At 47.5% G+C, this 16,459-nt stretch overlaps 1 protein-coding gene across 5 annotated transcripts in view; it reads right to left on the bottom strand.

Moving 5' to 3' along the window:
• The window catches only part of TRIM66 (tripartite motif containing 66), a 61,386-nt gene that overhangs the window by 30,482 nt on the left and 14,445 nt on the right, over positions 1-16,459 (bottom strand). For 4 of the 5 annotated variants that reach the window (XM_070803703.1, XM_070803705.1, XM_070803707.1 and 1 more), the window contains 3 exons: positions 8,597-15,736; positions 2,227-2,330; positions 370-517 (listed from right to left, as the gene is read on the bottom strand). In XM_070803703.1, the coding sequence (XP_070659804.1) occupies positions 370-517; positions 2,227-2,235 (157 nt within the window). In that variant the 5' untranslated portion in view covers positions 2,236-2,330; positions 8,597-15,736. Of the gene's footprint in view, positions 1-369; positions 518-2,226; positions 2,331-8,339; positions 8,375-8,596; positions 15,737-16,459 lie in introns of all 5 variants that reach the window. The other variant, XM_070803706.1, reaches the window with a different exon arrangement.

Below are 16,459 nucleotides of genomic sequence, written 5' to 3'. Positions count from 1 at the left end.
ATCAAGTAACTAAACAGAAGCGGGGTCTGATTTTTCTAAACAGAGGTGAAAGACAGTGAACTCAATTAGCTGCCACAGTAATTCAAGACTTTTCCTCCCCGCACCATCTCACTCACAGTCACCTACTCCCCACTCGCCACCTGCCCCGGCCTGGCAACAGGGAGAGCCTGGAGTGAAGGCACACTGTGCTGTGACTCTGGAGGAAACAGCTTTTCTTTCGGAAAGGCTCAGAGACCACCCCTACTCTCACCCCCAGCAGGGAAACAAGGGCAGAGAGCTCTTCTCCAGAGATTTTGTGGTTTGGTACTACTTACGGGGCAGGGTGTAGGGGGCAGGGTGTGTGAGCTAGTGGAGGGGAGGGAGTGATACCTGGAGATCCCTTCTGGGTCCGGGAAAAGAGCGGGCCCCCAGGGGCCGGGCCATGCCGGTGCTCCTCCGTGCAGGAGCTGCAAAGCCAGCGGTTGCAGTAGGTACAGAGGATGTGAGCTGCCCTCTTCTCTTTGCACTCTGAGCAGTTCTAGGAGTAGACAGTTCTGGAGTTACTGACAGCATCTTCATCATTTGGACCTGCTTTTATGAGTGGTAAACACGCTAGGGACTGGGGAGCCACAGAGCTGTTCCTCCACTATTTTGGAGTGTAGTCCATTCTGGAGAGCTGCCTGGGAGGGACACGTGGGGGTGCATGAGGGAAAGCATGTGACTAAGAGCAGTGGCCTCAAGGCCTATTCACACAAATCCTGTGTTGCAGCTGAGGATATGCAGATAAATAAGGCAAGGTTCGGCTCTCAAGGTACACAGCCTGGACAGTGTGGCGAACACTCAGTGGGTTATGCTGTGATGAAAGGATGTACCAAGTGCTAAGGAAGCAAAGCGAGGTTTCCAGGAGTTCCATCTAGGAGAGGCTAGGAAAGGCCCTCCATAAAGAGGTGACATTTGAATTGGATACTGAATGATAAGTAGAAGTTCACCAGGCAGACAAGGGAGGAAAACGTAAAGCACAGGCAAAAGCAAAAATTTCAACATGCTGCAGAGAAGAAGAAACTGTAGCTGTATGAGTGCACAAAAGGATGATCATAAATAGCCAGGAAAGAGTACGACAGACCAACTCTCAGAGCTGTGTTTCCACTACTGGGGTTTGCCAGGACCAAGAATCTCTGGCCTTCTCCTGGTACAAATGTTCATTCATTTGGTCAGAAAATATCATGGAGGGCTGATATGAGAGATGAAAAGAAGATTTCTGAAAAATTAGCCTGTCTGCACTGAATAATACAGGCCACCAAACTGATGTGGATTCTGACAGCTTTGTCCTCACCCTGGGATCTGACAAACCCACAGAAAGAAAAAGAAAAGAGAAGAAATGTAGGTTTTACTAACTAAACTATTAATTCCTTGAGGGTAGATACATGGGTCTCTGTCTCCCTAGTACTCAGAACAGGCCCTGGCATATATGTCAGACATTCAGTAAGAATGTAATACAGGAGCAAGTAAGTAAGATGGCAAATGAATAAAATGCAGTGGCAAGGATACCCCAGTGGAGAAAGAATGAGAAAGGATACTAGTCAGTAAGTGGTGTGAAATTTCAGAAACTCAGGGAAAAGGTATTAGTTGTTAAATACAAGCAAAACTCGGAGAAGGCAATGGCACCCCACTCCAGTACTCTTGCCTGGAAACTCCCATGGACGGAGGAGCCTGGTAGGCTGCAGTCCATGGGGTTGCTAGAGTCAGACCTGACTGAGCGACTTCACTTTCACTTCTCACTTTCATGCATTGGAAAAGGAAATGGCAACCCATTCTGGTGTTCTTGCCTGGAGAATCCCAGGGATGGGGGAGCCTGGTGGGCTGCCGTCTATGGGGTCGCACAGAGTCGGACACGACTGAAGCGACTTAGCAGCAGCAGCAGCACAAGCAAAACTGATGAACCTATCTAACCCAGGCTGGTGAATGAGTTTTAGCTTGAGTATTGGGAGGGTGGAGGGAATAAAAGCCTAGTGGTCATAATTTCCAGTAAAAGCTATAAGAGAGAAAAAAACACACTCATTTGGCTTCCCCAACTGAAACATTTTGATTCTCTTCTGGATAGAAGGATGGATGGATGGATGGATGATTAGGTAAACTGGTGGAAGGGTAACAAGTAAGATAGAGTGATGGGTGGACAGACAGACTTATGGACAGGGTCACACAGATTTCTGAAAAGGATTAGCTGCTTCTTTGCTTGTCCTGACTTACCCTCACCATCTTGGATTGCCCAGAAGAAAAGCACTGCAGCAGAAAATGTTCAGTTACATCCCTGGTAATGTATACTCACTCACACCTAGGACAGGAGATGAGCTCTGGGAGAAGAGGGCAAAGACAGCACAGTCAGGGCAACATAGCAGGTTATACATAAGACCTAGACACAAGGCTTTCTAATACACAACACCCAGGTATGTACCAAAACCATCTGTGCCCAAATGAAGTATGTTTGATGCCATAGCCTGCACTTACCATCAGGGTACTCTGGACATGAGCAACCTATTAGAGGCCTGCCCTACAGACCTCCCCACATCCTCAACTTTGCCTGATCCTACATCTCTTTCCTTCCTACAAAACAGAGGCCCAACCCTGCTCCCGTTGTGATAATCAGGTGCCTTCCCGCTGCTCCCACCCTTCATTTCACAGCCCTGAGAGCCCAGTTCCCACTACTGGCTAAGTTCAAAGGGGTCAGTTTAGCCCAGGGCAAAGCTCCAGCCATTTATACTACTGTGTAGGAGAATTTCTTTAGAGATTTCAAAGCTAGAGCTTTCAGAAAGTTCTAGCCAGAGAAAGGCAAGGACTGCCTGCCTGCTCAACTAGGAGATACTCTTCTCTTGTAACAACCAAGACTAACTGGTCTGCCCCTGGGGCTCAAAGAGGTTTTGCTGCGCCTTCTCCACACAGTCCATGCTGGGTGTACTTTCACCCCTGAACATGAACATCTTGTCCTACCTCCCTCTCTCCAGAGAAATGCAGCAGTCTCCAACACATTCGTCAGCGTTCCTGAACTATATAAGCAGTGTGACACTGCCACCCTGAAGACTGCAGTACTTCAGGTCCACTCCGTAAGTACTTGGCCCACTGAGGACAAGGAGACGAGCTCCTGAGGGCCAGGTGCCTGTGCCCAGGGATGAGGACAACCTGGCTGGCTTGGTTGTGATGTAGGGGCTGGCTCTGCCAGTGATGTAGCAATAACACCACGGTCTTCTCTGTTTCATATCACCAAAATGACACAATGGCAGTTGCTCTAGAGTTGCAGGCAGACAAACAAGTCCAAACACCAGGTTTACCACCCAATGACCTTGGTTGGGCAAGTCACTTAATCTCACTTAGCTCCTCAGTACACCAGTTTCCTTCATATGCAAAATAGAAAGGGAAAACAAGAGTTGCTGGGAGGACTGAACTAAACAATACTTGAGAATTCACATAATCCTCCATGAATGCTGACTTTGAATTCAAAAGATTTCTCATATCCCATTTATGGTAAGACAATAACCTTAATTATCAACTCTCCCACGTGATGAAAGTCAGATAGTCTGAGAGACTGAAAAAGTGGCCACAAATTCTTCCCCTCCTTGTGTCCATGCCCTTGCAATCCTATCCATTAAAAGTGGAGTCTTCAAAAAAAACTGTAGTCTATTCTCTCTCTTTTGAAGCTAGGCTGCCCTCATGACCTGTTTTGGCCATCAGAATGCAGCAAAAAGGATACTGAATAAGTTCGAAGCCTAGACCTCAAGTGGCTTTATATGATTCTGCTCTCCGTCTCAGAACGCGAATACTGCCACACGAACAACAACAGGTTAGATAGCTGGGAGATAAGAAACTATGGGCAGCGAGGCCTTAGTTGTCTCAGGTAAGCCACCTGAAGCCAAAACAAGCCAGGGAGCCCCAACACACCCACCAACTGTGCACAGCAGAGATTAGCAGGCCCAGCGCAGCCCAGCAGAACCACCCAGAGTATGCCAGCCCAAACTCTCAGCCTGCAGAATCATAAATAAAGCTTGGTTATTGTTTTAACCACTAAGATTTGGAGTGGCTTTCGATGCAGCAAAAGGTAACTGATATATCCCGGAAAAATCAAATCTACAAAATCATGCAAAGCAATAGTTTACTACTGCTCTTCTCCTCACCTACCACTCCTCCCTGCCAAAAAAAAAAAAAAAAAAATCCTTCCCCTAGCCTCCGCAGAGCCACGGACTTAATGACAGAGCTGGATCTGCAATCTCCTGGATACTTTTCTGCCCGTCAACAGACGTGAAAAGGATGTTTTGCACAGGGAGCATCATCCAGGGGCATCATGCAACTGTCCCTCCCTTCCACTTGGCTGGTCAGGGAAGACCCTCCTCATTTCCCCCCAGGTCAGAAATGCTGTTCTAATTGTTGAAAATAATTTCCATAAGGCTTCCAACTCCCTGGTAGCAGATGCTCAAACATTAGTCATAGTAACACAGTCTCATTAGCATGATGAGAAAAAGAGAAATAACTGAATAGATCAGACAAGGCCTCATCACATCCTGTACCTCCCATGGCCCCAAAGGCCAAAATCCTTAGCTTGTGGCTCAAGGCCCTTTCCACACTGGCTTCAACTCTTTCTAGTCTCATCTCTAGCTTCACCTGCCACACATCCTACATCCTTGCCATGCCAAATACCTCTGCTATCCCCTAAATGCACCAAATCTTTGCATAACTCTTGTGTTTGTGAAAGTGTTTGTTTCCTCTCCCTAAAATACTCTTCCTTGCTACCCCACTCTTTTTCAGATAAACTCCTTCCTATTCATCCTTCCAAACTGGTTTGAATGTTCTAGCTTTGAGAAGCAAGGTTGATTTCCCTTAGGAAGAATTAATTATTCCCTCTTCAGGGTTCCCACAGTACCCTGAACATCCTTCTAATATAACATATATCACATTGCATTTTAACTATCTGTTCATATGTCTACATACAAAAATAATCCACAATTGACACTAAAAAATATTGCATGATTTTTAGCATATTCAACAATTATGTTTCTTTCCAGTTTGAGTATTCCATGTGTATTCCTTGCACTCGCAGCCAATGAAAGTAGAAAAAAGCCATCTGGAAGTTTTCTGGGTGGTGGAAAAAACCAGCCCAGGAAAATAAAGGAATCAGGTCTGATTCAGAGCAGAGGTGTCGGCCCTAGGAAAGGCTGTGAATTGGGAGATGTAGGTTCCAGGTTCAAGACTGTCACTAACTGTGCAACCTGAAATCAGTGACCCCTTTTCTCTGAATCACACTTTCTACATCCTTAAGTGAGAGATATGGGACTAGCAGGGAAGTATGGATTACCAGGTTTCCCTGGTAGATCAGACAGTAAAGAATCTGCCTTCAATGCAGGAGACCTGGGTTCGATCCCTGGATCGGGACGATCCCTCTGGAGAAGAGAATGGCAACCCACTCCAGTATTCTTGCCTGGAGAATCTCATAGACAGAGTAGCCTGATGGGCTACAATCCATAGAAGCACAAAGAGTCAGACACAACTGAGTGTGACTAACACACACACACACACACACAGATTTCTCAACCCTCCTCCTCTGCAACTACGCTTCAGAAATAAATTCCCCTGGGCAAGATGGAAAGAGACAGACCACCCTTGCCAGCAAATCAGGGACAGGCTTGTGGCTGAGGGAGGCCTGGACCGAAGAGCTGCTCCCGTCTGAAGACGGGCTGCTGCAGCTGATAGCAGAGCTGGAGAACTGCAGCGGCAGCAGCACCCAGGTTCCAGGATAGCTGTAGGGCCCAGAGTAGACATGGAGGACATGGGCTCTCTTTGTGTCATAACTTTTGCCCAGAAATTCTTATCGTCCCTGAGGAGGTCCGTAACCTTCCTAAGCCCCATCAAGCTGTGTCAACCTTGAGCTTTTTGTTTTTTAAAGAAGATTCCCCATTTTTCAATGAGAATACCAAAACAAAGTTCTTTTTTTGACAACCGGAATACATGAACTCCTAGAGCTGTGCATATATATAAAATGACCAAATATCAACTTATAATATTTAACATTTAGTTTTAATACAGTTTATAATATTTAATTTAGTTATTTAAATCACAAATTACATAAAATATTTAGATATATTGCTTTCATTTTTCTACTTGAATTTTTCAAGCGACAGCATTGAGCTTCTATTTCATACAGAGGAACATCCGTTCTGAGAAATGGAGGACCAGGGCCCAAAAGCCACACAACCATCCCCAAAGGAGGTGACGCTTCTGCTTCCAGAGTGAGTGAAGAACTCACAGGTACCAGAGGTCTTCTGAAAACTGAGGCTGTTCAGTCCCTCTGTCACAAGCGTGAGCACTTCTGGGCTCTGGGAGGGTAAAGCATATTATTCTTTTACCACCACTCCCTATATTAGGCACTTTACAGGTTTATTTAACTGTCAATCCACCATACAGAGGTAGGCATTATCCCCATTTCAGAGTTGGATAGACTGAGGCTTCAAGAAGTTGTCACCTACAGAAGATCACAGAAAGTAGGGGCAGAACTACAACTGGAACCCAAGTCTGTCCACCTCTAAAACTCACCCCTGCCCATGTCGCTATACTCCTCTCTAATTCAAGTGTTTGGAGAAGGAAATGGCAATCCAACCCAGTATTCTTGCCTAGAGAATGCCATGGATAGAATTCCATGGACAGAAAGTGACTACACTTTCACTTTTCACTGTCAACTCAAGTGTAAACAAGGGAATTTTAATTTTTTAAATTAACCAAAAAATTTGATTATAAGTAAAATATTCCATAATAATGATCAAACTCTAAAGATGATCTGGACGCAGCTTTGAATTTGAAATCCAGGAAGAGCTGGGAGACAGCCCCAGCGATGCTTATAGTTTTAATAAATATGATATTTGAGAAAAGGCAAATGAAACAGAGTTTTTCTGCCTAGAAAAATAAATCTAGGGGCAGTTTCATTCTGTAGATGAGTGGTTCTCAAGCTCTGTTACGTATTTGAATCATATGAGGCACTTTTAAACATCCTGATGTCAGTCCACAGCCCATGTCAATTAAATCAGTTTCAGGAGATGGGAGCCAGGCAGCAGTATTTTTTTAAATTCTCCAGGAACTTTACAGGTTGATTACAATGTACAACATTACAGTGTACAAATTTGAGGACCACTGCCATAGAGTGAGTATCCCTTCCCACTGTGGCTGAGCCTGATAGATCGGCCCCTATATCTCAGCAGCTGAGAAAGACAGGCTCACCAGTCTTAAAGAGGCTCCAACAAGTTAAGAAAGATTCTGAGTGCAGTTGTTATGTATTTCCCCTCTGGCAGAGAAGAGAAAAGGGCAGATGCCCAACAGACAGAAGGGTATCCTGACCCCGGGTCCCTGGAGGACACAACTTGCCTCCCCTAAATCCCAGCTTCACAGAAAGACCCAACAGCAGACTTAGGGTGAAGCCTGAGATCTGGCACTACAACCACTGCTGCTGCCTAGAGAGCACGACAAGCCCAGAACTTAGCGAGGTAGCAAGGAAGGTGGGCCAAGAGTGGGTAGTCTACCTCAGATATGAAGGGCAGTGCCAAGGCAACCTGGGCATGGGGCCGGGATGGGAGAGAATTCCCAAAGAGGTCTCAGAAAACTAGCACTGGGTCAGCCCGGCCCAACAGGCACGTGCACACAAGCCTGAGCTCAGTGCTAAGCAACACTCTGAGGGTTAAAAAAGCCCATCATTCTAAAGCTCTTGGCCAGGGCTCCCTGAAACTTTGCAGCTGGGACCCACGCTCTGACTCCAACAGAGCAGTGGCATCGTCTGGAGAAGACTGATGCTCTACTGCCAGCTCTCACCTGTAGAACCAAAGTTGCACAAACCTAGCTTCCAGACCTAGCTTTTTCCACTGTTCACCTAATCAATTCCCTCACCATAAAGATGGTGACACAGAGGCCCAGAGAGAGGGAGGGACATAGCTAAAAAACACCACAGGTCCCTGTAAACCATAGACGGTACCCTGAACCATTGAGCGGTCCCTGATTACATCTGCAGCCACAAGTAAGACATTCTACCTCTCTATACCTCTACCACATGTTATACAAGGAAGAAAAAACTCTCCAGTTGTATCCTCTGGCAGGCTGGCCCTCCTCACTAACCATTCCTGCTCTCCCAACCAAGGCAGCCCCAGGGTACTGGGCATCAGCTAAGGCCCCCACCACATGAGCCCCCCAAAGCCTTCCTCTAGCCCAAAGCTCAGAACAGCAGCATCACCTTTAAGAAACATGTTGCACCCACTCCCCAGATGCCCCCTCCCTGCTAGAAAGACAGATTTCGATCCTAAGGTGATTCTTCTCCTGCCCCTGGCTGCCAGCAGGCTTACCTGTGGCGCCTGCTGCCCTGTGACTACAGCAACACCTGGGGGAGAAGTCAGAAGAGCGACAGGTGAGCCCACCACAGGTCCCAAAGGATGGTGCTTACCAAGTGCCCAGGAACACCCACCCTGCACGCTGCAGCCAGCTGGGCTACAGGGCCTAAGCCTCGGGGAGCTGGGTACTGGGTGGGGAAAAGGGAGCAGCCTGAGTCCTTTCCTCCTTTCCCTGATGCATCCTCAGCCAGGGCTGCGTTTCTCCAGCTCACCTGAGACGCTTCTGCAAGAAAGGGCTTGGTTGACTCCTCCTGTTCCTGTTTATCTCGAAGGCTCTGCAGTATTTTTCCCAAACTGAACAGCGAGAGGGAGACCTCAGAGAGGCGACTCTCTTCCTAGCTGCATCTCCTTCCTAATCCTCTGGGTGCCTTGGAACAGAAGCTCAGAAGGAAGAAAACGAGATTTTCAACTTTCAGGAACTAGCTCTGTCGCCCTCTGCATAGCTCAGGAGGCCATCACTCCCAGCCTTTTAGGACTCGATCCAAAAATCCTTCAGCCCTCCATGTTCCCCAAAATGACAGTGCTCATGTGTGGCTGGAACCTGCCCCGATCCGGCAGCTCATTTAAATAGAGCTCATCACAACAACAGTGTTGGTGGAGAAGTGAGTAGCTGCAGGGCCCTGGGGACCCCCTGTTTATACGTAGGAAGAATGATGCAATCTGGGTATCAAAATAGCAATCCAGAATGGAATAACAGGCTCACGCAGCAGCGGTGCCGGCACAGCCAGAGCTCAAGTTGACACACTCTGTCAGCCCCACACTACTGCAGCACGCAGATGCCAGGCACACACTCTCACCGCGGCGTTCTAAAAATCAGCAGGAGCCCAAGATAGCCCTCCATGCCCCCGGCACAGAAGGAGGGTGGGGGTGAGGGGGCTTCGACAGACATTAAAATCTGTCTCCTACACACTCACCTGCTCCTGCCACTTCACCTGAAGTCCTTATCCTGTGACGTCACAGTCAGTTGCCATAGTGACCAAATGTCCGTCACAGCAGAGGATTAGGACTTCAGATGGAGAAGACACACATTTGCAGCGCACAAAGGTCCTGAGAGGTGTCCCTGGCAGCCAACCCTCCCCCTCCCCCCAGGGAGATACAGTCACACACAAGCTGGGAGAGAAACAGAGAGGAAAAACAGGGTCAAGTTAGAGGGAAGATATGAGGATGGGTCAAGACTACAAGTCCGGGATAATTGCAAAATCCCAGAGTACAGGAAAATTTTCAAGAGCACAGAGGGAAAGTGACAGGAATGAGCTTGGAAAGACTGGCAGGAGAGTATGCTCCTGAAGAGTCCTGCCTGCCGAGCCAAGGAGCCTTTATCCTAAAAGCAGAGGCCACCCAAAAAGGTTCTGAAGACTGACAGACTGGGCTTATGACTGCCTTGATGGACTAGGGCTTCCCTGATGGCTCTGCCTGCAATGTGGGAGACCCGGGTTCGTTTCCTGGATGGGGAAGATCCCCTGGAGAAGGTAATGGCTACCCACTCCAGTATTTTTCCTGGAGAATCCCATGAACAGAGGAGGCTGGTGGGTCACAGTCCATGGGGTTGCAAAGAGTCAGACATGACTGAGTAACTAACACTGATGGACTGGAGAGGGGAGTGGGGAGTAGGGAAGAGGTTTAATGGGAGCCTAAATGAGGACAGAAATGGAAGGAAAGGGACAGAAGAGTTGTTTTGAAGAGAACCAATAGCACAAGACCAAAGTGGGATGATGAGCAGAATGGTGGTGTGTGTGACAGAAAACATGGACAGGCAGCCATGAACAGACAAAGGCAGCAGCAGGAGGAAGAAGGACCTGTATTTTACTTCCTCTGGCATCCATAGCCTCTTAAAAAGATCAGGCCTCATTCTGCCTCACTGGACCAATGATTTACAAATCTGGAGGGTTTATTAGAAACACCCTATCGACCAAACCCAAATCTCCTGGGTGTGGGTACGGGACCAGGAATCTATATTTTTAGCAAGTTTCCAAAATAATTCTTAGGCATCCAGATCAGATACATATAGATAGATAGATAGATAGATAGATAGATAGATAGATATCTGTATCTATATCTCCCAGGTGGCGCTAGTGGTAAAGGACCTGTCTGCCAATGCAGAAGACATAAGGGATGACGAGGGTTTGATCCCTGGGTCGGGAAGATCCCTGGGTCGGGAAGATCCCTTGGAGAAGGGCATGGCAACCGACTTCAGTATTCTTACCTGGAGAATCCCATGGACAGAAGAGCTTGGTAGCCTATAGTCCAAAGGGCCACAAAGAGTCCGACATAACTGAAGCAACTTAGCACACACATCCAGACCAGCACTGGTTCAGGGGACCAGAAATGCTGAACCCGTTGCCTGGACAACTACAGTAGCCTCCTAGCAGGTCTTTCTATATCCAGCCTTGTTTCCTCTAATCATTCTTCTCAGTAAGCCTGAATGATTTTTCAAAAATACAGATTTGATTATATTCCACTGACCCCAAATCTTCAATGTCTCCGTACTGTCTACCGAATAGCCTAAATTGGTTAAGATCCTTTTGTTTGGAAAGGAAATTTGGCCCTAAATTTCCTTTCCAAACAGAGTTCCTACTTCTCTCCTTCAAGTAATCCTATATATGTGCCAAACTCCCTTCTGCTCCTCCTGCTCTCCCCTCCCTGCACCTCATCCTAACATAGTGTTAGCATGTTGCCTGTGATTCCCTTCCATATCTTTTGGCCCTGTCTGGCTCCTATGCTGCTGCTGCTGCTGCTAAGTCGCTTCACTCATGCCCGACTCTGTGCGACCCCATAGATGGCAGCCCACCAGGCTCCCCCGTCCCTGGGATTCTCCAGGCAAGAACACTGGAGTGGGTGGCCATTTCCTTCTCCAAGGTATGAAAGTGAAAAGTGAAAGTGAAGTCGCTCAGTCGTGTCCGACTCTTAGTGACCCCATGGACTGCAGCCTACCAGGCTCCTCTGTCCATGGGATTTTTCAGGCAAGAGTACTGGAGTGGGGTGCCATTGCTTTCTCCAGCTCCTATGCAGCTATTTCTATTTGATGCCACCCACAGGTTCAAATTCACCCAATTTCCCCAAGCAGAGCCTAAAACAAGGGTCAGAAAACTAATTCATCTGTTTTTGTAAATAAACTTTTATTAGAACACAGTCATGCCCATTTATTTTTATATTGTCTATGACTGCTTTTGTGCTGCAGTGACAGAGTTGAGTAGTTGTAACAGAGCCTCTATGATGTGCAAAGCCCCAAATTACGTCCTGTCTATACAGAAAAGGTTTGCTGATCCCTGACCTAAAGCAACAGCTATCATGTTTCAGTCTCACCCTTTGGGGTTCAATTCCCATAATGGGGAACCTACTTATTCCAAAGCCAACTGCCATCCCTGTGTGCTCTAGTTCTGCTGGGTCACATTTCAGCTAGATCTTCAGTTTGGGGGCTTCTGTGTTGGCTCAGATGGTAAAGAATCTGCCTGCAATGCAGGACACTGGGGTTCAATCCCTGGGTCAGGAAGATCCCCTGGAGAAGGAAATGGCTACCCACTCCAGTATTCTTGCCTGGAGAATCCATGGACAGAGGAGCCTGGCGGGCTACAGTCTTCTGGGGCCGCAGATAGATGGAGATGACTAAGCTAGCACTTTCACTTTGGGAGGATGTAACTTAACAAGGAAAGGGCATTTCAGAAGAGGGGGCACTATAAACAGAGGATAACAGATGATAAAGTGTGAGGCCCTGTGGGGAATGAATGCAAAGCCCATGCAGAAGAATGACAGATGAGGCTTTTTGAATAAAATTAGTGCGGGGTCAGATAGGGAAGAGCCTTAAAGGCCATGGCTAAGCTTCTGTTCTGGACTACAAGCAGTTAAGAGCCCTGTAGGTACTAGAAATAGGTACTAGAAACTCAGGCCCAGGATAGGAGAGAGTGGTCAGAGTCGAAGCCAGAGGATTTGGGAGCATAACCCACGGAGGCACTATGTGAAATAAGGTCAGGCAGGGGGATCCAGGGACTGTGAATCAGAGCTAGGTAGCAGATCTGAGCCAAGAGTCGGAACCTGCGTGTAAGAGCTAGGTGACAGATACAGGCTGGAGATGGATGAGCACACGCTCCTAGGAACTGCCTGACTGTGAAATAAGGTTTTTGTGTCAAGAAAATACCCGTAGCAGAATGCAGAAAGTACGGGTATGATGAAACTGAGCTCATCTCACCGAGTGGCACCTCTATCTCTTTTCACTCCCTATCTCAAGAGTCAATCCAGGAACTGATGCACGAACACACTCTATGCAAGGCCACTGTCCCAATTTCCAACTGGGCCTGGACTGAGGAATGGTGGGGGAACCAAGGGCAGCACCCTACTCTAGGTCTGTGGTTCCTACTGTCCCTCAAGCCCAGACAAGCCCTAGATTGACAGTCAAGGGAGCTACCTGAATTTTTTTTCTTTGCTCTGTAAGTGACCGATTATGTGACAGCAGAATTCTAGAACTTTCTGGAATTCTGGTGTCCCATGTACTCAATGAGGGGTTAGAGATACACTCTTATAGGTCTTTCCTGCTCTCCAGCCATCACAGCAGTCAACAATGACTGGTCTCTCTTAAATGAGAGAGTTCCAGCAGACAAGAGGCCTCTCCAAGACCCTGTCCATCAATCACATCTACCTTGAACTCCCTCTCTAGCTATAGCCTTCCAAGTAGTCCTGGCAGCAGAAATACATCCCCCAAAACACAGCCTGCCTCCTTCCTGTCACCAGGGGAATCGCTCTCCCAGTAACGGTACTGTTCTGAGGTACCAGTGCTACTCCCAGGGCCCTAGAGAGCCAATTAATGTGAGGAAAACTGTTCATGAACTAAAAAAAACTATCCTGCTGATAGGGCTCCAGCACTCCGGGTTCTGCACCTGCTGCACACGCGGCTCAGCAGCCTGCCTTCCACCTGGGAAGCTTGGGTCACTGCCCACACGAGACCCCACAACGGTTGCACACACTGTTCATCACCTGGAGTGAGCAAGCAGCAGTCATCTCACCTGCCAAGCTTCTGTTGCTGAGACCTCACCCCTCCCCTGACTCCCACCTCCCACTCTCACCCCAGGCCATTAGAGCCCCTCCAGCTCATTAAGATAAGTACCATTTCCCTCTCTGACTCTGAGGTTGTAGCATCTTGCATCAGGTCCCTCTCTTTGCATCTTCCCAAAGCCCCAAGGCCTGCCCATGAAGGGACAGAGCTTGCTCCCCCTTTCAGCATTTGCAGTTTTCAGGGGGTATGCTGTTACCTGTCACTAGCTTCAGGAAGCAGGAGGCTGTGGTGATTATTTGGTGTTCCTAGAGCTCTTCAAGTCTAGTCCCAGAGAATACCCAGGATCACCCAGTCAATAAGTGTCTAGACCAAGCTACAGGGCCCATGACTTCCAGACCAGGGTCTCTGTCCCTACCTAGACTGCATCTACCACATTGATACTGGGAAAAGTAAGATACCAAACAAGGAGAGACTGGAATCTAGACCTCAGAATCAAGGTCTCACATCTAGAATTTGTCTTTTATTAGATTTGAAGAGAAAGATTAATGTTCCTTTTACTTACACTGGGAAGGAAATATACACTTAATAGCCTTCCTCTCCTAAAATAACAAATATAATCATAAGTGTGTGTGTGTGGGGGGGGGGGGGTGCACACACACGTTAGTCACTCAGTTGTATCTGACTCTTTGTGGCCCCATAGACTGTAGCCCACCAGCCTCCTCTGTCCATGGGGATTCTCCAGGCAAGAATCCTGAAGTGGATTGCCATCCTCCAGGGGATCTTCCTGACTTAGGGATTGAACCCAGGTCTCCTGCATTGCAGGTCTATTCTTTACCATCTGAGCCACCAAGGAGTCCCAGAACCATAGGAGCCCTGAAAATTTTGAAAACAGACCCAGCATATAGTAAAGAGTTTCAGGCATGCCAGCTTCCTTCAGAGCTTGCTACATTTATTTAAAGTATCACTTGGGGACTCAATGGCCAACTTTCCAGGTAGAATTTGATCTGGGACCATTTTCAAACAGATTTAAAAGCAAACAGTCCCAAGTAGATAGTCTCATTGGCTGAGTAGACCCATTTCCAATATCCAGCCTTCCCAGAACCCGCCACGCCAGCCATCTCACAGCACAGCTGAGACAGTGTGTGTTCAGCATACTACTGCCTTTGCTTTGGTCCCCATCACTAGCTTTCAAAGACCTGGTCCCGCTGGTTTCCTCAGGGCCTAAGACCTGATGTAGATCCACTTCCTAGTGTGATGGAGTTGCTGGGGAGAATTTCAACTAGGCTGTGACTGCATTGATGGAAGATCTGTACCCAGTATCTCAGGCTGCAGGATTGGGTCTTTCCTCAGATTCTCCCTTGAGTCTCTCCATTAGCGCAATAATTCCAGTGGGTGAGGAATCTCCCCCTGAGCAAAGCGCCACAGTGCAGATCACAAGCTCCAAAGGTGGATGAACCTGAGTTTGACTCGACCTGACCTGACACTTAGTAGTTATTCAGTTCAGTTCAGTTCAGTCGTTCAGTCGTGTCCGACTCTTGGAGACCCCATGAATCACAGCACGCCAGGCCTCCCTGTCCATCACCATCTCCTGGAGTTCACTCAAACTCACGTCCATCGAGTTGGTGATGCCATCCAGCCATCTCATCCTCTGTCGTCCCCTTCTCCTCCTGCCCCTAATCCCTCCCAGCATCAAGATCTTTTCCAATGAGTCAACTCTTCACATGAGGTGGCCAAAGTACTGGAGTTTCAGCTTTAGCATCATTCCTTCCAAAGAACACCCAGGGCTGATCTTCTTTAGAATGGACTGGTTGGATCTCCTTGCAGCCCAATGGACTCTCAAGAGTCTTCTCCAACACCACAGTTCAAAAGCATCAATTCTTCGGTGCTCAGCTTTCTTCACAGTCCAACTCTCACATCCATACATGACCACAGGAAAAACCATAGCCTTGACTAGATGGACCTTTGTTGGCAAAGTAATGTCTCTGCTTTTCAATATGCTATCTAGGTTGGTCATAACTTTTCTTCCAAGGAGTAAGCATCTTTTAATTTCATGGCTGCAGTCACCATCTACAGTGGTTTTGGAGCCCCAAAAAATAAAAGTCTGACACTGTTTCCCCATCTATTTCCCATGAAGTGATGGGACCAGATGCCATGATCTTTGTTTTCTGAATGTTGAGCTTTAAGCCAACTTTTTCACTCTCCTCTTTCACTTTCATCAAGAGGCTTTTTAGTTCCTCTTCACTTTCTGCCATAAGGGTGGTTATCATCTGCATATCTGAGGTTATTGATATTTCTCCTGGCAATCTTGATTCCAGCTTATGCTTCTTCCAGCCCATCCTTACATAATCACAATTCCCAGGTTTTTCATCTGTAAAATGGGGATAATACCTATGTTAGAGGGTTGCTGTGAAGTTTTCTAGAAAAGATAATACAGGCATAAATACTCCATATAGCCTCTGCCAACCAGAAGATGCTTGATAAACATGATCTGCACCTCACAACTTGAGGAATAGGAAGGGGCAGTGTCACAACTGGAAAAAGTTTTCCTTTCAGACAAGAGCCATGGATATTTTTGTGGACCCATTGCTTATCATCTGTTAAATAAGTATTCACTTAAGCCCTCAACCGGTGTCAGGTTCTGTGTTGGACGTGGCATTGCAGAGATGCAAGGCACAGTTCAGCTGAATGAGAAGATGCCCACTTCATGCCCTCCCCCTGTGCTGAGCCCCACTACAAACATGCAGGCCTGGGGAGGCTCCACTGAGGGATTAGAGTTGAAAATCAGCTGGTAAGACCCTGAGCTCAGGCATAGTCCTGCTTCCATTCAACACGGGAACTGCTTGGCTGTGCCCAACAACCAGGAGGAATAGATTTATGGAAATGGACTCATCCCCATGCCATGTGGCCCCGTGTGTCTGGAGGCGTTGAAGCTAAGGGCCTATTTAATTCTTCAGCCTCTGTCCATCTCCCCTGCTAACCCTCTACCTATTCCCATATGTGACATTTGAAAATCACAGATTGGCAGAAGTAGGATAAACCTTTTAGCAAGTCTGTAATCCTACTCTGCTGGATAAAGTGGAGGTGCTAAAAG

Source organism: Bos indicus, chromosome 15, assembly GCF_029378745.1.
Source record: "Bos indicus isolate NIAB-ARS_2022 breed Sahiwal x Tharparkar chromosome 15, NIAB-ARS_B.indTharparkar_mat_pri_1.0, whole genome shotgun sequence".
NCBI lineage: Eukaryota > Metazoa > Chordata > Mammalia > Artiodactyla > Bovidae > Bos > Bos indicus.
This window is presented reverse-complemented; position numbering and strand designations above follow the sequence as displayed.